We start from the raw sequence: 25,885 nt of genomic DNA, 5'->3' as shown, positions 1-25,885 counted from the left end.
GACATGAAGTTCTTAATAAAAAGTGTTTTTCTCTATAATAAGTAGGCCATTTTATTGTCCTGAATATTTAAATCCTAGAATTTTAAATGTTCCTTTAGTATATTAGAAGAAATAGGTATTTTAGGTCACATAGGAAATATGTCTGTTAATACTCCATTTGATTTTTTTCAAATTCTTCCTACTGATACAATAATTGATATATATTATAGATATACCGGGAGTGCCCCAAAAATGTATACACATTACTTGTATTCATCTTTTATTATCAGTATATTTTGAGTATTACAATTTTAATAGTTTTTCCCTTTCGTAAAATGCGTATACGTTTTTTGGGCACCCTCCGCAGATAATTTTATATATATATATATATATATATATATATATATATATATATATATGTATGTATCACTTGAATTTTTTCATAATTCTTCCTATTGATGGAATAGTTGGAATATAGAAAGCTAGCTAGATACCTTTTATCTTTGAAGATATGTATGAATATATACATACACACTAATACATACATTTTTATCTCCAAAGATAGACACATTACACACATACACACATATATGCCTCCAAAGATAAAATATCTCGGCTATACTAAAAATTTTAACCCAAATATAAATAATATTAAAAAGCAAAATAGAAGACTTGAAAAGACTGATAAAAGAATGAGCATGGGGGCAGCCGGATGGCTCAGTTGGTTAGAGTGTGGGCTCTGAACAACAAGGTTGCTGGTTTGATTCCCACATGGGATAGTGAGCTGCACCCTCCACAACTAGACTGAAGACAACAAACTGCCGCTGAGCTGCCAGAGGGGCAGCCGGATGGCTCAGTTGGTTACAGCACGAGCTCTCAACAAAAAGCTTGCCAGTTCAATTCCCACATGGGATGGCGGGCTGCACCCCCTGCAACTAAGATTGAAAATGGTGACTGGACTTGGAGCTGAGCTGCGCCCTCCACAACTAGATTGAAGGACAATGATTTGGAGCTGATGGGCCCTGGAGAAACACACTGTTCCCCAACATTCCCCAATTAAAAAAAAAAACAAAAAAAAAAACGAGTATGAATTAATATGAAATAAATACCAGGGGCAGTATTTAACACAAGGGAGGGTAGGGTGAGGTAGGGTGGAGAATAAGACAAGTAAAAAGGAATTATCATAAAAAGGACAAGAAAGGTTATAAGTTTTTAAGGAAAAACACAGTATCACATTTTAATGCAAAAATGTTAAAAGAAAAATGAAAATGAGAAAAGAATCCATTTGAAGACAGCTAGATGCTACCACTGAAATGACTGTTTCAAGGCAAAAAGCATCAGATCTATGAAAAAAAAATATATATCAAAGATTTCTGGCTCTGTAACTATAAAATGCAATCAATCCTGTGTAGTACCTCAACATTACAACATAATTCTAGTCCATGAGCTGAAAGAATAGGATACTATTGTAAAGCACAGTTCAGACTTCCCAGGAACAAATTTAAAAGTGTGTAGCAACCGTTTGGATATATTTTTACCAATGAGCTGGACTTTCAAGAAGTTTTTTTTAAAAATTCCACTTTAGTTTATATTGTACCAGGTACACTTAAAGAAACAGTCAAGGGAGATGCAACAAATCAAAATTTCCTAGACATTCTAAATAGTTCGAGCCATGAAATCAGGTAAAATTTACATCTCAGAAAACTAAAATATGTTCACTATAAATGTGTATGTGAAATAAATGTGAATTTCCAAAGAAACGATGTCCTGTACTTTCATTTTAGTGATTTAATTAATAAATAAAACTGCCTCTCTTTAAATCCTAGATAAATGTTAGTAATCTTCAAGGTCTAGCAAAATCCTCCCTCCCTTCTAATAACCATCTGAACTACTCTCTTCCCGCTGATTCTGCTACGCATATTTGTTTATTCCTTAATTTATCAAAGTCAACTTACCATCTTTTCCAATAGACCTGAGCAATAATAATGTAGGAACAGTGTCTTTTTCTTTAATGTATATGCACAGCCTTTGTGCAATATATTTCACAAAGTAGATTAGTTGATAAATGTTTGCTAAATTATATTTATTGCCAAATGCATCCACTCATTTTATGAAATTTTGAACATAGGAACACTGAAGTTATGTCTCAAAAGCAGTTTCTAAATAACTGCTACCTCTTTTATCAAGACTACTGTAGAGTTAATGGGGAGATGAACAGCAGAGTATGGCTCTGTCATATAGATTTATTGGATAATCAACTTTACACTTCCATATCTAAACAATAAATGATAATCAGAAAGGTGTGTCTTTTTAAGAATTACTTGATCACTGATATTAATGCTGAAATGTTGTATATATTTCCAAAACAATTCTAAAAACTGCTATTTTCCTGGCATAATTTCTGACGTTCCTTTAAAAATTTTTTTTAAATGTTAAAACTAGAAACAATACTCCTGAACTTTTTATAAGATGAACATATCCATTGGGAATAAAAAGCCTAAAAGTCAAAGATTTGGGGAAAGATCATGAACACTAACTTAACATATATTTAAAAAATTTTAAGCCATTATTTTGCAAACAGTCTCATAATTTGGAAAGAGATATATACTTCAAATACTTCTTTCTTCCAGTTTCATTCTGGTCTTTATACATTAAAAAAAGAAAACCCTACTTTTATATATTACAGAGTGTTTCCACTATGTAGTGAGAATTTTCACCTTTGCAGAATGTGTATCATAAGGAAGTTTCAGTTAATAAACAAAACAAACTTCATCCAAAATAAATCTATGTAAATTATTTTACCTTTAAAACAACTCTCAGGGTGGACATTTATCAATTCAGTTAAGAATATGTTTTGATGCACCCCATGATTACTGCGGCACTATTCACAATAGCCAAGACATGGAAACAACTTTAATGCCTACCAATAGATGATTGGATAAAGAGATTATGGCACTTTTATACAATGGAGTATTACTCTGCCACAAAAAAGAATGAAATCTTGCCATTTGCAACAACATGGATGGACCTAGAAGATATAATGCTAAGTGAAATAAGTCAGACTGAGAAAGACAAATACCATATGATCTCATTTATATGTGGCATCTAAAGAACAAAGTAAACAGAAATACATTCATAGATACAGAGAACAAACTGATAGGTGACAGGTGGGAGGGAGTTGGGTGCATGAGTGAGAAAGGTGAAGGGACTAGGAAGTACAAATTGGTAGTCACAAAATAGTCACAGGGATGTGAAATACTGTATAGGTAATACAGTCAATAATGTAAAAACTATGTATGGTGTCACATGGGTACTAGATTTATCGGGGGGGGGATCACTGCATAAATTATATAAATGTCTAATTGCTGTGCTATACACCTGAAACTAATATAAAATAGCACACACACATATACCGGGGGTGCTAAAAAAATGTATAAAAGTGAACCCCTTTAGTCAACGTTGCTTAAACAGTAGTTCGCTATGAGAAGTGTCTGGACACTGATGGTAACCACTTTGAGCACCTCTTCTAATTGCAGAAGTCAAACGTGACTTGTATTCATTTTTTGTTATCGGTGTATATTGAGTATTACAATTTTAACACAGTTTACCTTTCTTAAAATGTGTATACATTTTTTTGGCACCGTGTGTGTGTGTGTGTGTGTGTGTGTGTGTGTGTGTGTGTGTGTGGTCATGGGATGCAAAGTACAGTATAGGGAATATAATCAATGGTATTGTAATAGCTATGTATGGTAACAGATGGGTCGTAGACTTGGTGGGGTTTATCACTTTGTGAGGGGTGTAAATGTCTAATCATGTTGTTTTGTACACTTGATACTAAAGAAAAAGCATTTATGTTTTGAATTTGTAGTTTATATATTCCAAATCTCTAGAAAACTGGACAATGGGAAAATTAATTTACCTTTATTAAGAGCTCAAATTGCGGCTATTCAATGAGGATGTCTAGATGAGACTGTAATGTAGAAGGTACTCATACAGTTTACACATGAGTTTTGCAAAAGTATTCAACTGTCGAGTCTTGATATCTTCTATTTGATGTCTTATTTCTGTTCACTGAACTTCTGGCAAGCAACTAGAACTTGGGTTTCTTTTCTTTTTTTTTTTTTTGTTATGCTTTGTTTTGTTTTCCATATAAACCAGCTGCTGGATCCCTATGTATTTAAAGATCAAGCTGGAATTGAGAAAAATTCTAAGTGGAATAGAGAATGCTACTGTGGTATTTTAACTTGTATTTTAGCCTCAAAAGAGGAAAACAATGCTAGTCTAGAGTTATCCAATATGGGAAAACTTTTATATTCAGAAGTAAAATGAAAGGTTACTTTTTACTATACAGAAAAAAAAAAACTGTTGGTTCTTTAAGCTGTTGGTTGACAGCTCTCATTCTGTCATATGGTTTCTCTATTAACTTTTATCTAAACAAGTGACTAAAATCATTCTGAGTTTTGGGACAAGTAAAAAGAGTTTACTTGGAATTTTAAAGGTGAGAAGTAGGAACCAATAATTACAAATAAGAAATGTCAACATGAGAACCACCTAATTACATAATATTTGTACTAAGTCTCAGGTTACTCCTTAAGAGCTTTTTTTCTCTATTAAAATGTCTCGCTGATAAAAGAATGTAATGTATTTTCTTTTTCTTAGATGTTTTGCTGTCCTACAGATAATATATGGATGTAGCAAATTTGCTGCAAATACCTTGTACATAATCAAAAAAACTACATAAATTGCGTTTGAAGTAAATAATTAAGTTGTTAATTTATATTCATGTTGGACCCTGCCTAGAGAATTACTGGACATAACTACTACTAAATTATATTATTAAAGGCCTTGTAATTTTAAATTTTAAAAAGTGAGAAATTTTCATACTGTCTTATTGACATTTCAACTATTTTTGCCAAAAGTAAAAGATAGCTAAAATTTTCTCACAACTTACCTGTTATAATATCGGCCTCCCATCATAAATTGATTGTTTGGTGTTGGACATATTTTAAATCGCTGAATGTTTTCACCGGTCCGAAAATAAAGTGAATAGTCACCAGGAGTATTATCTGAAGGCCTCACAAGAAAACTGCAGACTTGGCCAACTGCAAAAATGAAGCTGTTAGTTTTATTCGCTAATTATCAAATAAAGAAGAAAAAGTTTTAAGTATTTTAATTACAAAGTACATTCCAAAGTCATAAACATATGTTAATTTTCACCAGGAACTTGGTTTATAATAAGGACAATTTCCAAACTTTTTTTTCTCCCTGGTTTATGAGTCACAACCACCTATGATGTTACTTGTATTTATTACATAAAAATACAGGGCAGAAGTTTGCAGCAGTGACTTCTGCTTAATAATGTCTATACCTGTCATAATTTAGAAAGAATAGCCTAAGCACAGTTAGAGGATACCAGCTAAAACTGCCATATTCTGTTTGTAAATCCCCTTAATGAGAAGAGTAGAAAAAAGTTACAGTGAAATCTGCTTAGGAATACTCTCTGTACTTTATCAATTGCTTCTGATTAAACATTAAAAAGTAATAACTATAATAATACAAAAAACTTACAAAGGCAGATTCAAAACAGCTGAAATATCTGTGTACATTATAAAAATCAATACACATACACTATATTTCATTCAATAGGTATGGTTCTAAAAAGTCTTGTAGAAGCAAATTATATATTAACTATTTTCATATTTATTTTAGAGAAGTCTTTTTGATATCGTCAATTGGTTATGACTAAACACTAAGATGTTTCTGCCTTTTCTTTAAGTCCTAATGACATAAAAAAGATCAGAACTTGCCTGCTTTTTGGAGAGCACAATGAACACTCAGAATATCAGATGTAATTTTAATGTAAATTACTAATAGTTCCAATCATCTAGCTAAGGAACTATCAAGTAATTTCATGTTCAATATAAAGCACAGGAATTACTGCAAAAATGTTCATGCAAGTGCTTATGTGTACTTTTCAGGGGAGAAAAAACACCAGATTCTTAAAAAAGCACATAAGACAAAAAAAATAAAACTAATGCAAGGAAATTAAGCTTAGCTCCTTTCAACTTTACATGTCTAAAACAAGAGTGAGTGCAAGTATTTGGTGGTGCAAATCCCGAAACATAAACTTATATTCAAAATTCAGTAAATTCACTAAAATAAGTATTTTGGTCCCACTGAAAGTTGGTAGCATGTCATTTTGGTTGAGCATTTGGTCTCTGTTACTACCATATAGCACTGTTATGTTCTTTATTTTTAATCTACTTAGCTTACATCCTCACAAAAAGGTATACTTCTAAATTTGTCTCAAATTTTTCAAAAGAGCAAAGTATTAATTACATTAAAATGCAATGCCTTGTGGCTTAAAACAGTAACTCAGATAACATCTTTAATAATCAGTAGTTTATTCATCATATATGGAAACTATTGAACTCACTGTTTTTAAAGAACTAAGACTTCTAAATTACAGATTATGCATAACTTGTGTCTGAAATCCTAATATGGTATGGTTTACTGAAGAAATATTTGGTAGTTAAATTAACTCAGTCTTTAATGTTTCGTTAGAATGACAGGATGGTTTCTGTTTTAAATAATAAATCCATAATACACGTCAATGTTTACTTTGCAAATTTGTATAACCACAGTTTTGAGAAATTATTAAAATTAATATATTTTAAATAAGGACAAACTATATAATTCTACAAGTGCACAAAGATAAATGCAATAACACTGGCTGCAGCTGAACAGCAAAAACCATGAAAACATAATATTCCTTTACAGGAGGCTGATTATGGTTTTATACAATGGAAAGCTCATGGTCATTAAGAATGAAAATTTACATATGCGGCTATGAAATGATCTCCCAAAATATATCCTAACATGAAAAAAAATATGTTGCGTGTTCCTGTGAGTGTGTATGGAGAGGTATATGTAGGAGTGCGAAAGGGAGATACAGACACAGAAAACTTCAGAAACATAGAAAAAAACTCTCATCTGGTGCTGCATCTAGGAAAGAGGACAACGGCCTATGGCAGAAGGAAAATATACTTCACTGAATTTGATACTGCACATATGCCTTCAATAAAAAACACCATCAACAAAGACACCAGTTTCTCTGTGCTGGGCAAGAAATTACAATATGCGTAAGTACCAAATGAATGCTACAAGCAAAACACGTGGTAAATGGTTGAATCACTTTTTTTATTATTTTGAATTAAAGATATTAGAAAAGGCAAGTGAATATACGAGTACCTGTCATAAGTAAATTATAAGCTTCTTGTTTGGAAATTTTCCCATGGAACCATCTTAAAAAGAGAACAAATTCAATATGTAAATAAAATCTCTTTTGCTGTTATACGATCAAAACTAAATACTCGTAATAACCAACATAATACTCGTAATACTGTACTTCAAACTGACATAATGAAATAAATGCAATATAATTGATTTATGATTTCATTCCTTTTACATTTATGTTACTAGGCTTTGTAAACATGCATAATTTCAACAAAATATAGAAAAATCAGGGACTATCTAGTATGAACTACAGTTTCCATAGTAATTATCAACTCAAAATGAACAATGACTGTAACCCTGATAATGACAAACTGCTATATGCTTACATCACAGCTAGCATTCTCTTTTCTTTTTATTGGGAGGGAGGGGTGGTACAGGGAGACTCTACTACAGAATTGCCCAGAAAAAAAATACGTGACTTAATTCTTGCCATATTTCTGTCAAAGTGAATTTCCCTATAATATATGTAAGTTCTCTCTTCAAATAAAAATCAACATGAATGATTCATACTTCTGAAAAATCAGAAAATAAGATTGAGTAGATGAGAAGAATAGATATCATCATCAAGAACTAAAGAAAAGAATGACTTAGTATTCCTAATTCTATTTGAGCTAATGATATATCAAATTAGAATGCTGGAACATTTTACATTCTGTATACTTAAAATAAACCTTTAGAAATGATAAATGGCATTAAGGTCAAGATCCGTAACATATAACTAAAGTATTTAAATTGTACCTTAAAATGACATATCTAGTTTTAAAAATTAATTACTAGTTACTGAATTAGAATCTCTCATTTACCTGGAGGACTATTATTTATCTTGCTGATGAATACATTAATAACAAGCTGATAACTCCAGATCATTTTGCCATATATTCTTAGGGTCTACAATTATTTTTAATAGTGGCTTACAGAGCAAGTTGGAAAGTAAAAATACTATTAATATGAAACTAAAACACATATGTGCTCTAAAATCCAATCTTACAAAGTTTAGAGGCTGTTCACATTGTTTTAAACCATCCACACTATTACCGATCAAAGTATTAAAATATAACTGAATTTTTACCTTTTTACATGAATGAAATATTAAACTTTTAAATGCTTTAACTTTATTCCAACCACTACCTTGCTGATTCAGATCTCCCGGGGCTCCTGATGCAAATTATGAACAATATAAAGCAAGTATGTAACTGAAACAGTCCAGGCTGCCTTAAAAGGTTCTATATTGCATTCAAGTATCATCTGACTCTTCACTACAAATGCTAGAACAGGATTTCTATATTCTGGGGGAGAGCTGATTAAATGACCTCAATGGCCAATCCTGTATTTTTGTAGCTAGAATAATGGGAAAAGGTGGAATATAAGGAGTGAGAGGGAAAGAAATGAAGTTCAGAGAACAAATCAGCCATATTGTTTTCTGACAGGATTGGATTTGAGTTTCTTCATTCAAACATCTATTATCTTTATGTAATGTGTATATATTTCAAGTGCATGGTTTGTACTAATAATAGAAAAATGAATCTGCTTTTTATGAAGTCCCCATATTAGTAAGAAAAAAGGACACAAATATTGTATAACTATAAAAACAACGTTGAAAATATAATAAAGCACAGTAAAAGGTATGTGCTGGGGCACTTCTGGAATAACAGAGAAGGGCACCAATTTTGTAGAGTGTAGAAGTTAACAGACTTTTTGGGAAAAGTGATGCATTAAGTCCTTAAGTAAGAACAGAAATTAACCAAACACAATGGAAGGGAATTCTGGCCTAGGAAGCAGCTTAAGCAAAAGGAGAAAAACAATATTATGCATGTTAAGACCTATAATCTGGAGAGTATAACACTAGAAACAACAAGAGATAGGACTAGAAAAGGAAAAAAGAGCTAGATTAGAAGACCTTTTCAGGCTCTTCTATGGTAAAGATGGTAGAGAATCAGTTAAAATTTTTAAATGAAAAAGTGACACAGTCAAATACTACTTGTATTAGGTAGATTCTGGCAATTGGAACAGGAGCTACAGTGTCAAGGAAGACTAACTTCGAAGTTATTGCTAAATCAAGTCCTGGTAATAGATGAAAAGAGCCTGAACTAGAATACAGTTAGGATTGAGAAAAAGGCACACATTCAAGAAGTATTTTAAAAGATAAAATTATCAGGACTTGACGCCTATATGATGAAACTAGGGAGCTGAAAAAACACAGCTTAAGTTATACCATCTATTTAGTTTCAAAGTGCACTCCTGATGTTACTGAGGACGCTTCACTTCCAGTTTCCACCTTAAAAAATGAGGGGGGCTGACAAATATATAAAATAAGCCAACAGTGCAAGTTTAGCTTGTGCTAAATACCTAACGAATACAAAATTATAAGGTTCAAAATATTGAACAATCACAATGATATTGAATATAAAAAAAAAAGATTTCCCGGTGAAAATGGCACTTATACTTTATGCTAAGAAAAAACTGCATGTGCTTTAAATATTTACTGGCATTTGACCAACATTTTTTTCCCTCTTTTTTAAATAAACATATAGCATTATTTTTAATAAGGATAAAAATATAGATTTCTAGCTGCTCTTGAAACACAAGAGGACTTTTCACAACATTAGACTCCCATTCTTGCACATATCAATTAGAGTGGTTGCCATACTGTGGGCAAACATTTTCCAGTTTTTGACTTCTTACAATCTTCCCTAATGTAAAGAGTGAGTGCCAGTTACCATTTATCACTGCACTTGCAGTGTTGTTTTCTTACAGTAGGGAAATAGTTCCACGTACCTTGATCTTGACCAAGAGAGAAAATAAGAAAGATCAAGATTATTGTACTTTGAGAAAAATGGGAATATATACACCTTACCTATTTCATTTGCTTACATTAATTAATGCCCTTCAGGCATTAATTAGAATTTGTAACTCCTGATAGAGATAGCGGGGAGACTTTAAATTAACACAGTCAATAAGGTAAGGTCTCACTGATGGAGCCTATTTTGCAGGTGCATAGAATGATATGGAAAAATAACTCAAAAAATATCTCATACTTAAGGAAGGGTGGGTAACTAAATTAGGTGACTGCAAGTGGAGTATTCAGTTTAATGTTTTTATGTTCTAATGATTAGAAACAAAATAAGCAAACACTTGAGAGGTCAGGCTTAAATTCCATCCACAAATGCTGACAGGAAGGCAAGAAAAAAAATTCTACTGAAAGATATTAGAAGATTAACAAATAGTCTATTAAAATAATATAGGTAAAACACAATTGGAGTTAAGAGTTAAGATCTTTGAAAGAAAACATTTATAATTAAATGTCAAAAGGCATGAGAAGGACACTTTAAAAAGATCTTCAAGGACAATAATAAAATTAATGCAAAGCTGAAACTCCACATGGAGTGATTTCCCATAACAGGTTACTGGTTACAACTAATAACACCTGGAATATAAGAGAAGAATGTGGAAAATAATAAGTGAAGTAATACCTACTCTTTGAATTAGTTCTTATAAGATACTTAAAATCAGCCTGGAAAGATTATGAAAAGGAAGTCCCTGCAGAACCTTATTAATACAATAAAGAAAAATGATCTTGGAGAAAAGTTCTCTGACCAAAAAAAAAAAAGAAAACCTGAACCATAAAAGGTGTGATGATGAAAATAAATACTATTAATAAATCAGTAAGAAAACAAGGATGTGAGGAATTGTGACATTCATGTTATTAATGTAATGTTTACTGAAAAGTCTTTAGTTTGGTGATGTAGAGTTATATATAGATATTAAATTACCTTCATTATTTAAAAATAAAACTTTATCACTAGGTCCTTAAGAAAACACTTAGACATCAGTTCCTGAACCAAATAAAAGTCCAAAAAGTATCGATTTTCTTTTAAAATATTTTTTGGCCAAAGTTATCCAATTAGTAGGTTTACAATCTTCTTTTTTCCTTTTAGCAATTATCACAAACTCACATTTTGCCTTCATGTGGATCTTCTTCCCGGCCCTAAACGGGGAAGACAGTATTTATATATTATTATTATATTATTATATATTATTAAGACAGTATTTTATATAATTAACTATAAATCTATTTTTATTAAGAATAAAAATCATATCTTCAAACATATCTCTATCGTGACCTTCATATTTATTTTAGTGTATACAAGAAAAGATGTTTCTGCTCAAGAACTGTCCTTCTAAAACTCTCTCCTTACCCCTCTTCCCTTATTATGATTACTCTAACTCAGGCCCTTTTCCTCCCTTTTCTTAAACTATTAGGGTGGTACAAAATAATTGCAATTTTTACAATTATCTTTAACCTTTAAAACATCAATTGCTTTTGCACCAACCTAATATTACAGTAGCCCAACTAGTAATAATTACCTGTGTTCCACCCGACCACTCTAATCTGGATTCATCAATTTTTTTTACCTTTGCCTTATATAAATAAACACCAAACCAAACAAAAGCAAACAATTTTTAAGAACCAAACCTTTAATACCCCTCCACTGCCTATAAATTCCTCAGTTTACAACCAAAATCTTTTATCGTATGACTCAAGTCTATGTTTCCCATTTCACACTATCAATTTTCTTTAGGTATCTATATCATGGTCACATATAACTACCTATTTGCTAATCTACATTCGCCAACAGTGTAGCTTGTTCTTTCTGACTTAAAAAGTCCTTTCCACTTACTGCTTCCTACCTGTTAGTTAAAACCTAAACCTTCTAGGCAGGATCTGTCTCACATACCACCTCCTCGGTGAGACACCGAGTCCCTAAAACATAAATATAAACTTTTACTTTGAGCAGGAAAAACATCCTTCTTTTACCATCTTTTAACTATACCTTACTCTATTTGATACTTCTATTATTTAAGATACACCAGTGTTATTCATTCAGCTCTTAGCCATTCTTGATTAACACCCATCACCACAACCACCAGTGCTAGTACTATGCTGGGCATTTCATTTTCTCTGAGTATATGTTGAACTGTAGTCCTAGTACCCAGTACAATGTCTAGAACCGAGTTTTCATTGAATACTGAGGGAAAGAGTAGAAAGATGGTCTAACTATACATGGTTTACCGCTCTGTGTTTGGTCCTCATTCATTAAATACCTAACCAAAGTAAAATCAAGCACTCACTGATGAATGACTATTATATTACAAAGCAGTATGCTTTAAAAATTATATAAAAACAAAATGCATTATCATTGCCCAAAAGGAGTTCATCTCTACAGCAGAGGTTTATAAAATAAATTTTACACAATGTAATGGAATGCAGAATTAACAAGGTGCGATGGAAACACAAGCAGATACACTTTAGCCTAAGAGAATCTCGAAATGCATAAAACCGCTGTGAAAGAAGGAGTATCACCTGAGCTGAACTGATAAAGATGAATCAATTTTATAAGGCAGTCTAGCAGGGCAGGAATGTGAAGGAAAAGGAAAAAGAACAGGCACAAACACATTCACTCAACAAACATGTAATGAATACCTACTAATGCCATACACTATTCTAGGCAAAGGAGATACATTATTGAGTCAGAGACAAAAATCCTCACAGACTTACATTCTAGAGTTAGGACATAAACATATAAATGTAACTGGAGAATAATAATTAGAATTTCAGAGTGGGAAATTCCTTAAATCCAACCACCAACTAAATGCCTCAATCTAGACAATTTCCAAATGGTTTTTCAATCTACAAGGAATAACTATGTTCCAGTGAAGATTATTATGTAAAATTATTCTAAATATTAATAGTAAAAATTGTTTATAACTCTAACTTGAAACTAGTCCACTGTTAATTCAAAGTATGACTATATTCATTTTTAGCAGCCACATCACATTGTTCACTCATACTGAGTTGTTAACTTGTTCTTTTTTTCCTTTCCTTGAAATGATGTTTGGTTGTGTCGCCTTATCTTAAACTGGGTTATTTTTTTTCTGTACTCACTGGATAACATTCATTTATCTTTATTAAAGTTTATCTTGTTAAATTTGACCCAGAATTCTGAAAGCTTCAGAAAAATTCAAGTATACTATAATTCCTTTAAATAATCAGAATGCGGGAAGAAGAGGTACAGCAAGGGGAGGAGGGTTACAGTGGGGAGAGGAAAATGCAGCATGTTTTTAACTAAGAAATTTTGTAGTAAAACCAACAGAGACAGTAAGACTCTTCAGTTTGAATACTTCTTGGCTACATGGGATAAATCTCTCTCCTACTGTAGAATACAAAATACTAATCTAGGGATTAGGAATTCTACTCCCAGCTCATCTACTAAGTAAGTTATGTGACTATGAATACGGAATGTATCATACCATTTCCTTAACTCCTCCCACTTTTCCTCACCTATCAAGAACTCACTGCCATCATAGACAGACAAGAGAATAGCAGGGGGAAAAAAAAATTCTCCACTGCCGTCTTCCTGGAACAATATCAAATCATAACATATTTCCAGGTTTATGGCATAATTTAACAACAGTAGCTCTGAGGGCTGTAAAAGATAACAGAAAACATTCCATTTCACTAGACAAATCTGAAACGGTGAATTCCAAAATTGTAATATACTGTGTGATATATTTCAGGGATACTGAGTATTCTATCTGAAATGCAAATGCTGCTGCAATGCTGACCTCTTAACTAAAAATGCACAAACATGATTATTTATACTGTGTGGTAAGAGTATTGATAATGTATTATGAGATGACAATGAAAACACGGGGAATACTCAAAACGTAGAACCATGTGATTAACATACGTATCTGTAGCATAACTGAGGTTTCCCAAGGTTACTAGAAGATTATACATATATTTGGGAGATAAAAAATGTGAGATTCCATGATTAGTGTGACATAACATCATTTAAGAGAAAGACCAAGAAGACAAAAAGAAATAATCACAAATGTTAATACATTTCTAATTCTTAGAAACTGACAAAAACCTTCTGAAAATTGGCAGCTATGGATTAAAACATGCTGGCTTGGCTATGTTTTTTACAAATAAACGGCATTTACTAACAGTAAATACATTTTAATGAAAAATTTCTTGTACTTACGAATTGAGGTTTTTCATAGAAAAAATGTATTCATAGCTAATTTCTCTGATTATAGATAAGTTGTACAATTTTACAACATATTTAGAATTCTGAGAATGAGTAGAAAAAAACAAAACTTACCACCTCTTCTACTAGGTCTTCAACAATAAGGCCTTGTTCATCTGTTCTTAGATTTGTAACCCACATCCATCCATCTTCTAATTCGTTATGAACAATGAACATATCTCCTTTTAAGAAACTGAAAATAGTGATTATGAAATTATTAAAATGAATTAAAAATTTTAAACATGGAAATGTAAGTAATCATGTACTTACCACAGAGATAATATATTGGAAAATGCATGGCACTAAAGTCAAATACCCTAGATTTATTTGTCTTCTTTCTAGCATTATCAACATATAAACCTTTGAAGACACTTAAAAAATCTGAATCTTACTTTCCTCATGGGTAAAATGGATTTAATAAAGGTACCTGTACTATGTACATCACTGGATATTGTTAGATTTAAACAAGAATTTTTGTAAACAGTAATTATATGTATTATAGCTTTGGGGTTTAACTCCAAGAAAACTGAACTTGAAAAGTTAAATTTCAGTGTTATTCCTCTTTCAGATGTAGGTTAGATATAAAATTATAAACATAAAATAAATTAACTCATTACACATACACAAGCAATAGTTACTTTAAAAAAATTATTTTAAATAAGCACAATTAGCCTTTCAGTTAATTATAGGCTATGTTATACCAAAAACTCAACAAGAGGTACTTTCATGAAGGTCAGTTGTAATGTGGAATCTAAAACTATATATATCAATGAATGTTCTGTACTCATTCCAGTAACATCTATTTATCTATCTTGTACTTTAAATGGATCTGTGCATACCTTTGTAACATCATCCTTGATCATTTAGAAAATAGTGGTTCAACTGAGCTATGCAGATCTTCCAGATGTAAACACATTTATACATTATCAAAACATCCCATTCTTTAATATTACCATGACTCTTACCAAAAAGTCATTAAGTATTTCAAAAGCTGTCAAACTCCTGATGGCAGATACAGGGTTTCCAAAACTCCAATTTTTGCTTGAAAGCTTAAATTTTGTTGTTGGCAACAAATACTGCCATTTCCCTTGAAGTAACAAACACTTTGGTTTTTTTAAAAAACACATGTCAAACGTTTGAGTCTGTATAACCACAGTTTACGTAAAAATGGTGCACAAAAGCAGGAGCTCGTTCAGCTCTCAACTCATTGCTTTTCCTCAAGACATTGAACTTTAGTATGCAACAAGTGTTTTATGCGTACTTTCCATTTCATCACACAGAATATTAAAAAGACGTGTAGCCAAGGGTTGAGATTTAGTAAAATAAATTTTTTTAAATGTTTTATCAAGAATATTCTTAAGTGAAACTGGCTTGTTTGTTTAACTGCAAGTGTGTGGTAGTGAAGAACACTGTAGAGTTTGGTGCTACTCCCCGGATTTGTGCTAAGGCACTGGCAGTTTCACTGTCCATTACTTTTGTACTATCAGTGTAAATGTCACAGTGAAAGGCAAATGATGTCTTAGTATTAATATAAAATTAGTTTTGATCTCATGGACCCTTTGAAATGGGTCTCAAGGATCCTCCCGGTTATATGGATCACATTTTGAGAACTACTGTCCTATATGAGAATTAATAAATTATCCAAAATTTCTGAACTTTTAGTTTACAGCTATTCTTTGTTATACACAATTCCTCCCTTCTCTTCCTTTAATTGAATTTTCAAGCTTAAATCACAAATAAAGGTATGCCAATAAGAACTAAATAAGAAGTTGTTATTTTAAGGACAATCATATAAAAATGGAATTCCTATTTTGAGATTTCTGATACCTGAATCTTTGTTTTATAAAACATTATATTTCCAGAATGTTGTAATAACCCCCTAAAGTTATCATATTTTAAATGCTGCTGTTGATTTCAATGAAAACTATATACTCAGAATCAGTAATTATTCAAAAGCAGCCTTAAAATTTTATTAAGAAACAAATTTTCTATTAGAAAGTTAAACAGCTTATAGAAACACAGTGATAATTTGATAATTAGCAAATTATATAATACATCAAATTATACAAATATAATAAAAACAGAAAAGTACTGTGTTCTATACCATTAATAACACTTAAAATTATTCATCCATCATGTAAAACAGAAGTTTGATCATTATTTGAGTAGCATTTATAGTTGAGACATAAATGTCATATAGTAATAAAAATTAAAATAGAGTATAGCATATAACAGAGCTCTCCTTACTTTGTCAGAGATAGTCTAATAACAGCTAAGTTATTTCTCCTGTCATCTTCACTGTGGCCACTCTGATCCCAAATCCAGTCTAAACAGTTAAGCCAACAAAGGAATACTGGAACAATGACTCAATATTAAAGGCACTTTTAACTTTCTGCACGTTATTTCCTCAAATTCTAAAACCTTCTAAGTCCAAGACCAATAAATTTTCAAAGTCTTTCAAATGACTATTTCAAATGCTGATAAATGAGAATGTGTTATAAAATACCTTATTTCATCAGTATCTGGTACTTTCGTGTAAGGCAGAATGGCTCGAACACGCCTTCTATCTTCTACTGGCTAGAAACCATTAAAAATGATTTACAAAAGATAAATAACCTTTTTATGTCAAAGTCAAATCAGGTATGTCCACACAAAGTGAAAGCCAATAAAAATCCACATTATAAACTCTACAGGATCAGTCAAACTATTTTTTACTGAGACCCTAAGTACTCAAAGCCTAGAAATGCTTGTCTTCTTTTTACAGAAATTCTTTTAACCACATAACCAATATGTTTTTATCGAGGAATATGAACGATTATTGAATTTGAAATAAGCTATATGGAACATATAAATTCACATTTCTCTGATGATATACAAGGCATTTCAGAATCTTGAAGCAACTTCAGCAATTAGCACTATATCAGTAATTACTCTCATCCATTCAAAAATATTTGTTATCACCATACAGCATTATAAAAAATCAAGTAACTTAAATACAAAATTACAGACAAATTACTTTTTTTCTTTAAAGAAGTTATCAGTTTTGCTCTCATAGTACAACCAGAAGTAAAATTTAATACAACAAATACTTCAATTGTATTAAATAAACATCACAAGGAAAGTAAACTACAGCTAACCAATTAGTAAAGAGAAATAATAAAATTTTGAAAGATATTTTATTCAAGTTTTACTTGCCTCTGGTGGTGCAACTGGATAAAGCAATTTTTCTCCTTTAAGCAAACAGGAAACATGACTGTAATAACCTATTAGATCTGACAGTGAAGAAAAACGTCTTCCACCAATGTAGTAATCTCCACACATAGCAATAATCCTATTTGTACAATAAAAAAATCAGTATAACAAAAACCTTTAGACAATTTTGAAGACCAATTTCCATAAAGAAATTATAAATACATAATTTTCAATACTCATTTAACTATACCCTGTATTAAAATACCACTTGTTAATATCTTTACCTTATGCTAATTACTTCTGATTATTTCTTTTAAAAATATATATGTATGCAACTGATATAACATATCACATTTACATATCTCAATTACAGAAGTCATTAAAATGTTTGTGAATCTAGCCTCAGAAACCTTTTCTCATTTTCCATATTTAAGACTGACTAACAATTTTAGTAAGTTTTCTCTGGCTAAAAGTAGCTTACAGATCTCTTCAAACATTTACACAGGGTATAATAATAATTTCACATTCTACATGTGGTATGACAGTATTATTATTAAAGCTTACTGTAAAATCTAAATCAAGGGTATACAAAACTATTTTATCAGTTAACATAATAGGCACTAGATGATTTTTTTCAACCTCTCCCCTAAAAATAAAATTGAATAAAATATGTAAATATATTTACACATACAGACTTTTATATCTGTACTTGAAAATTTGCATGCCCATTTAATTGAAATGAGCGTGTGCAAAGAGTTTCAGAACAGTGAAGTTAAATGAATTAAAGGGCACACACCTTGACTCTTAAAAATTGTTTCCTGTATTTTCTGTTACTCGGTATTTCCACTTTACCACTCCAAGTTTCCTTGTAATGTAAAAAGTTTATACTTTATACTTTAAAAGTGATAATTATATTTGGGATTAGCACAATAATGCCCAATAGTAATATTGTTTTCAAAAAAAATGTAAACATTCAACATCTACTCTAAATCTCTGACTAAATCATTTAATTGAAAACAAATCTCTTTTTCCATCATTTAAATGTCAGTGAGTCATTCACCTTTATTAAAGCTGGTATTTTTATTAATAGTACAGCAAAATAGCTATATTGTGTAGCCTATAATAGGAATAAAGACTTACCTAAAATGGTTGACAACATTTGTCAAGCTAAGAAATGAAAGCACAAAGGACCCTGGCCTCCGATCACTCTCTCTTATAAGGTAACTGCCGGACTTCCCTGCCTGTCTGAGGCGCTCTTCTGCCATAGTTCTATCAAGCTTTCCATGATACCACCTAAGTGGAAAAAAAATAACAGATTAGAGTAAAAATAGCAACCATTAAAATTACCAATTACTGATAACTGAAAAACATACTACTAGAGGTTATAAATACCTACATGTAACTTAAACATTTATATTTTATAAATACATAATTTGATTCTAATTTTAACTCAATTGTTTTTCTAATTTTAACTCAATTGTTTTTAACTCCTCGGTCTCTCAAAAAAAATTCATTTACTCAGTTTACAATTTTTTTCTATAAGCTCAGGCCTAATCATCGCACATATGAACCCTTCCATTTCTGCCCATCTCTTCTACCTCCAGGACTGTTTATCTGTTCAAGATACAAACACTACAATCAAATCATTACTTAGAAAATTAAGAGTAAGATTGGTAAATGGAAACAAATGATTAATTTATTACTTCTCTATGAACTAAAGATCTGAGATGTGACATAACAGGGCACATTGTACCTGTAAGAATATAAAACTTTATTCCATTTTACTGTTTCACCCTAAAATAGGAAAATAGAATGGTGCTGTGCAATGGCTACTGTTGTTATTTCCTATTTCTACATAAAACTGATTTTTCCCTTTGGTCTTAACATTATCTACTCCATAACCACACATTTGAACTCAACTCCTCAAACTTATTTAACAAACATATGGAAAATAAATAATACCTTTCTCCTTTCAACTTTTCTGCTCTCAGTTTAACAATATTCTACCTACCGTACTACCAGATGATCTTGCTTAAAATGGCTGTTTAACTCTAGTATCATCCATGCTACCAATCTATATTGATAAAAGCCTCATGGATTGATATGAACAGAAGCAATTTAGAAATAGATTGGAATTTTCATATGCTCATGGTAACAAATCTACAAAGTAATTTTTTAGAAATATTTCTGCACTTTTAATATGTTAGTCATCCAAACTTACCCTTTGGTAACTGTTATCTAACTTGAAACCTTCAGAGGAAAACAATAAACATTCATATTACATTGATATATTTAATATCTAGTGATAAGTCAGTCAAACTACTAAATTACTATGACTTTTTTTGTAAGCTGGTTGTAATGAAAGCTTACTACTCTTGACTCCTTAATTTATTTAAAGGAAAACTCAAAATTTCTTGAAATAATTATTTTTAGTTTTCTTCTAAAAACGAACCCATTTATTTGGAGGTCTGTGCATAAGACTGAAATAAAATAATGAAAAACTTAATCATGGAGCTTCATTATAATTTAATAGGAAAAATATAATTGTAAACTATTAGAAGAAGGGAAAGAACAATCAACATTGCATTCCTCTAAAATTCTGGTCTCAGTTCAACCATTATCTTTGAAGCTATTGACAAGTAAATTTAACTTTCAAGAGCTTTTTTTTTTTAAATCTAAAAGGAAAAGTTTATACTAATGATCATTAAAATTCCTTGAAGAGCTAAAATTTAACAATATACAAGTATAATCAGGACAAAATTTTGAAATTCCAGGCTACAAGTTTATTTAGTTTTGACAATATATGGGACATCCTTAGAATATAAAACTGGTACATTCTATATTACCTAAAGCAGTGGAGCTATGCCAGAGAGCAGATTTACACATCAAACAAGGTCAAAATTAAGGATAATTCTAAGTGAACTTCCTTTTTTTGTGTACGTGACATATCATAAATTTGTTGTATTTTATGCAAAATGTCAAGATTAAATGATTTTATTTAATTTCCATCTTGTAAACTCACCACGAGATGATAAAGAGGTGCATGAGGCATTACACAATTAGTAATTTATAGTAAGTACCTGACTAAAGATCTGTACTGATACATAAAAGATATATTTGTGGTTTCTAGTTCTTAAATCTATGTACTTTCTGTAAGAATATGGTATTAAAATGGGTATTCAGTTCAAGATAGACATTAATCTAAATAAACAACTTTGTTTCCTGAATATTAGTGGTTCCCTTCTACCAAAAAACTCATTAGCTTCAAACACAAAAAGTAAAACATTTTAATTCTTGATTATGATTATAAACTGAAACTAAAGTATCCATCTATATAGATTTATAAGTACAGATGTAGTTGGGTCTGATCCTCAAAAAGTGTTAAAACATTCCACTGTTACAAGTATCAGACTGTTCTAGAAAAAAAAAATTGAATGGTCTTAAAACTCAAGATTTCTAGAATTATCCTTATTGTTTACTTCAAATTATGAAGGTGAATCATAGTGACAAAAAAAAATTAAGTATATGCACAGATATTTTAAAGCTACTATTGAAACATAAAAAGCACTTCAATTAAAACTGTTATATAATCTTTATACCATTCAAAAACTTGGAAGTCAAAAAAATACTTAGCATCATACTAAATAAAAATAATCATTTTATTTAAATTGCATATAGCATAATGATACGCAGCTGAAACTAATGTTTTATGAATAAATCACAAATCCAGTGTGATATCATTTGATTCAAATATTTCATCGATTTATAGAGCCTAAGTAAAGCTCTATATCTGAGCACTGAGTACCAGTCCTTGAATCTACTTTCAAACAATGTCTCTCAATCTTTTTTTTAACCTTTGATCTTTTTGATTAACATAAAAATTTCACCTATCAGGAGATGGAGAGTCCCTAGGTGGCGATTTCTCATAAAGAATCATAATATATTCTATTTTACCCCAGCAACCAACAAAATTCTGTTTATCTTTCTGAAATCTGTAATATAATTCATTTCACGTAAAAAATAACGTGGAGCATGCCTTCTCCAAACATATATCCCTATACCAAAGAAACAACACTCCCTAAGAGGGGACACTTGCCTAGTGGATATTTGTCTAAAAGATTCAATTTAATAAAAATGCTACATTTTCATTGTTCAAATACAGTAGCACCACTACAAGAAAATGAAGAAAAAAAAATTATCCACATTATTTCTCTAACTTTTGATAGTCAAAACTTTATTATATGTCCTTAGCGGTAGTTTTGCTGGCGATTATTTTCAAATAAGTAAAAAAAAAGCAAACAAGGAAACAACTGGAATCTAAATACTTCAAAGAAACACAGAATAACTAAAGTGTCATATTAGGGGTGTAAAGATATTCTAAGTGTAATATGAGATTACCAAATATTTATGGGTTAAATAACCTAAATTAAAGTTTTTACTCTGCTTATATTTGTGGCAATTATAACTCACAGACTGAGCATGACACATAGTAATATTAATTATAAAACTGTTGAATGAAGAATTGTGAAATCATAAAACATAATGTTAGAAAAGGCTTTAGAAGTCCAGTTCGACTTCCCTACTAATGTAAAAAAAAAAAAACAAAACTTTTTTAATGCCCACAATAAGCAAGTTCTGAACTTTGAGGACTACTGTCTTTGTCTTAAAGGATATGGAAAAACTTTAGGCTGATGGAGTTCAAAGAAAGATGACTATACTGACATAACCTAATCTTCTCCAAAAGAGACTAAGTCGACTGGTGAGACTAAGATTTACCAGAAACTGTCTCTATAATTATGGTCAAGTCACTACATTTTGTACCTCATTACCATCACTTGTAAAATAGGGAAAACAATATCCATCTCAACCTCAGAATAAATTAAACATTGGTCCTAAACTCCTTCAAATAAAAATACAAAAAACGAAAAAGTACTACATGGGCTATAACATAGTGCAATGGTTAAGAGCATATCATAACATCTAAGATGAAACTACTTATTGAATAAATCAATAAAAGAGATAAGTTGGACAAGTTATAGGAACCATTTTACTTTTAAATTTGGAATCACATATATGTTTTTTATACATATATGTAGCATACTGCTGGAGTACATTTTAGGGGCCTTCGTGCTTTTTAGTCCATCTCACCTGATCAGGAACAATCATATAGAAATCTGTATTTAGAATATAGAAATCTGTATTTAAAATTTAGACTATAGAAAACAACCTGGTCTGAATATAGACAGACACTTCATTCAAACTACACAATTATTTAAAACTAACTTGACCGTCTTAAATAGAAACTGTCTGCTACAGTAGAAAACGATTAAAATCGTGCTACCATCAACAGACTTCCTTCTAAAAAGGAAACTAAAATTGAAGTTCCCAGCAGACCACTTTTACTTTCCACTATGGTCTTCTTTTCAGACAAGTCACTGACAGGCCCCAGGGTTCTTACAAAAAAATATAAATGCAGAAATCCAATGGCCAAAAAAAAATCTTTTCTGTCATCAGAATCACTTGGGACTCTCTCTGTGCTTGATCACACTACAAACTCCTAAATTTTTCTGTAACTCTCAAAGATGCTAATCAGATTTTCTTACACATGCTTGTCCTTTCTGAAATTAAATTGGTTACTTCAGGTTATTAAGACATATAAATATAAATTTGCTAAAACTACTATATTTTCCTAAATTACCCACACTTCCTTTTAACATAATTCCTACAGTACTACAGTCTAAGATGATGGTTAAGAAAAAGAAATTGAGTTCTTAAGGTGAAGGGGAAAGTAAAGAAAAGATAACTTATACTAAGAGACTAAATTTTGGCTACTAGTAAATTCACTTAACAACCACTAGGCTAAGCATAATAGGTGTAATACCCCTCAGATCAACTACATCACTTAAACTTGAGAAGAAACACTCACATGTATATTTGTGTGTTCAGGAAAATGTCAAGTGTGTGTGTATATGTATTTAGTTATATACATCAGATCAAATTAGCTCAAGGGAAGAACAGAAATTCTATTTCCTGTTGCCACAGTTAACACACATTTAGAATCCAAAAGAGGTTTTTTGTCTAGCGAAATATTTAGAAAGAAACGGCACTGTCACATGTTCTATCCACCCCAAAATTCAGTCCACTGAAAGACTTATACACGAAAGGTGGGAACCAATACTGTGCTTATATAAGCAAAAGTTTATAATGAAATGAACTCAAACCAACCCTCGTTCTCACTACCTTTAACTCCCATCAACCAAGAAAACAGACAATGAAGGATAGAAAAAGTCACAATTTCCAAAAATGTTATGCACTAATCAAATATGTTTTAAAAAAATAAGAAAAAGAAAAAGCACAATCCCTATTAGCCGGAGGTTAACATCAGTTCCTGCATCACATTCTTAATCTCTTATACCTATGTAATTTCATTCCTCAAAAACTACCAATTCTTACAGTTGAGTTTTTCTTAGAACTTCAACAATTATAGTGTCATAACACTAAGTGCATGAAAACAGGACAAGAAAATCACTTGTGGCCATCTGGTTCAATGCACTGCTGCAACATACCGTGTTTCCCCGAAAATAAGACCTAGCTGGACAATCAGATCTAATGCATCTTTTGTAGCAAAAATTAATATAAAACCCAGTGTTATGTTATTTTATGTTACATTATGTTATGTTACATTACGTTGTATTATATAAACCCGGTCTTATTTTACTGTAAGACCGGGTCTTATATTAATTTTTGCTCCAAAAAGACGCATTAGAGCTGATTGTCCGGCTAGATCTTATTTTCGGGAAAACACGGTAGGTGTAAACTACCTTGAAGCAATCCTTTACTTAAAAATTGTTGGGTTTTTTTTTTCTTTCTCTTTTTTTAAATTTCACAGTATAATGATTCAGTGGCTACCTATTGCAGCTAAAAATTTCTTAACCTGTCATTTTAAGATACATACCTTTAAAACACCAAATCTGAAGTTTAAAAGCAAAGTTAAGTCTAACATTGCCTTTTATTTAGTCCATCTCCAATAAACTATATGCCAAGCATTGTGCTACGCAGTAGAAAACAAGTTAACACCACAAACACCATGTAGAAGTTTATGATCTAGTGGAGAATAAAGACAAAACAGGCAATCTAGTACCGTAAGTACTAAAATGTGGGGGCATACAGAAAAATATCACTCAGGATTCTAGAATGCATTTCCTGAAAAAAAACTGATGGTTAAATGGAAACCTAAATAAAAGATGAGTAGCAACTAAATAAGACAAAGCCAGAGACTGAGAAGGTGAGAAAGTTATCAAAGGCACAGAGAAAAAGTACAGGCAAAAAAAAAAGTTTATATACAGATATAGGAACTTAAGAATACTCTAAACTTTCAAAATATACTTTATAAGTCTAATTCTTATCAGATGAAATGGAAAGAATGGAAGCTTTCCAATTAGACTAGACTTATAACCTGAATTGCTGAACTTCTTTCAGTTCCTCAAACAGATGTCTCAAAGAACATTTTAAAAGTTCAAAATATTCTCAGATCTATCCTCTCATCTAGTCCCAGCAATAAACCTACCAGGGGGGCTGGGGATGGGTTTTATATCATAGCACTCAAAGTTCACCACATGCCCATTTTTCTCCTTTTGTCTCCTATATCCCCACCAAATTACATTTGTTCATTCAACAAATCTTTTTTAAATACCTGCTATATTTTAGGCACTCTTTTATTAGGCATTAGTTTTATCCCTCTGTGCTTTCTCTAGGTGTTCTTCCTATATAACATGTTTTTTTTTTATAAAAAGGTAAAAAGATTATGAAATTTATTCAAAAGTCACCCTAAAACTAAAGGCGTTCCTAAGAATTTGTTTCCTTAGAATTGTCTATTTCTTTATTTATTCTTACTCATGGAAGTATCAGCACCTCTTCAGCTAAAACTATAACCTCTATGAGGATAATCCCCAAATTATTCTCTTTAAACCTGGCTTTCCTCCTAAGATTCAGGCCTAAGTTAACAAGTACCTCCTAAGAATCTTCATCTTAAGGTGAATATATCCAAATCTAAAAAATTAGCAACTACCCCTACAAACTCATACACACATCCCTCTTCCTCTTTATTCCTCTATATTGTTAATGGCCCCAGCATCCTTCCTAGTGTTCAGGCTCAAAACTACTGCCAATTTGTATACTGTATCTCTAATATCACTGGAGATGCAATATACTAATTATTCTCTACTTTTCCATTCCCTCATTGATTCCGCTAGTTCAGGCCCTCTTTTCCTCTCCTACTGTTTCAATTCTTCCTACAACTGTGGAAAGATTCATCTTTCTAATAGGCT

General features: G+C 31.3%; 1 protein-coding gene across 2 annotated transcripts in view; it reads right to left on the bottom strand.

Moving 5' to 3' along the window:
• RASA1 (RAS p21 protein activator 1) overlaps positions 1 to 25,885 on the bottom strand; it is a 99,979-nt gene that overhangs the window by 38,295 nt on the left and 35,799 nt on the right. For both annotated transcript variants that reach the window (XM_033109929.1, XM_033109930.1), the window contains exons 2-8: positions 18,699 to 18,851; positions 17,562 to 17,697; positions 16,873 to 16,943; positions 14,442 to 14,559; positions 11,229 to 11,260; positions 7,231 to 7,283; positions 4,931 to 5,081 (exon numbers count right to left, since the gene is read on the bottom strand). In XM_033109929.1, coding sequence (XP_032965820.1) covers positions 4,931 to 5,081; positions 7,231 to 7,283; positions 11,229 to 11,260; positions 14,442 to 14,559; positions 16,873 to 16,943; positions 17,562 to 17,697; positions 18,699 to 18,851 — 714 coding nt within the window. The remainder of the gene's footprint in view (positions 1 to 4,930; positions 5,082 to 7,230; positions 7,284 to 11,228; positions 11,261 to 14,441; positions 14,560 to 16,872; positions 16,944 to 17,561; positions 17,698 to 18,698; positions 18,852 to 25,885) is intronic.

This window comes from Rhinolophus ferrumequinum, chromosome 7, assembly GCF_004115265.2.
Source record: "Rhinolophus ferrumequinum isolate MPI-CBG mRhiFer1 chromosome 7, mRhiFer1_v1.p, whole genome shotgun sequence".
In the NCBI taxonomy this organism is placed as follows: Eukaryota; Metazoa; Chordata; class Mammalia; order Chiroptera; family Rhinolophidae; genus Rhinolophus; species Rhinolophus ferrumequinum.
Note: the sequence above shows the minus strand (reverse complement) of the source record. Positions and strands in the feature narration are given on the sequence as shown.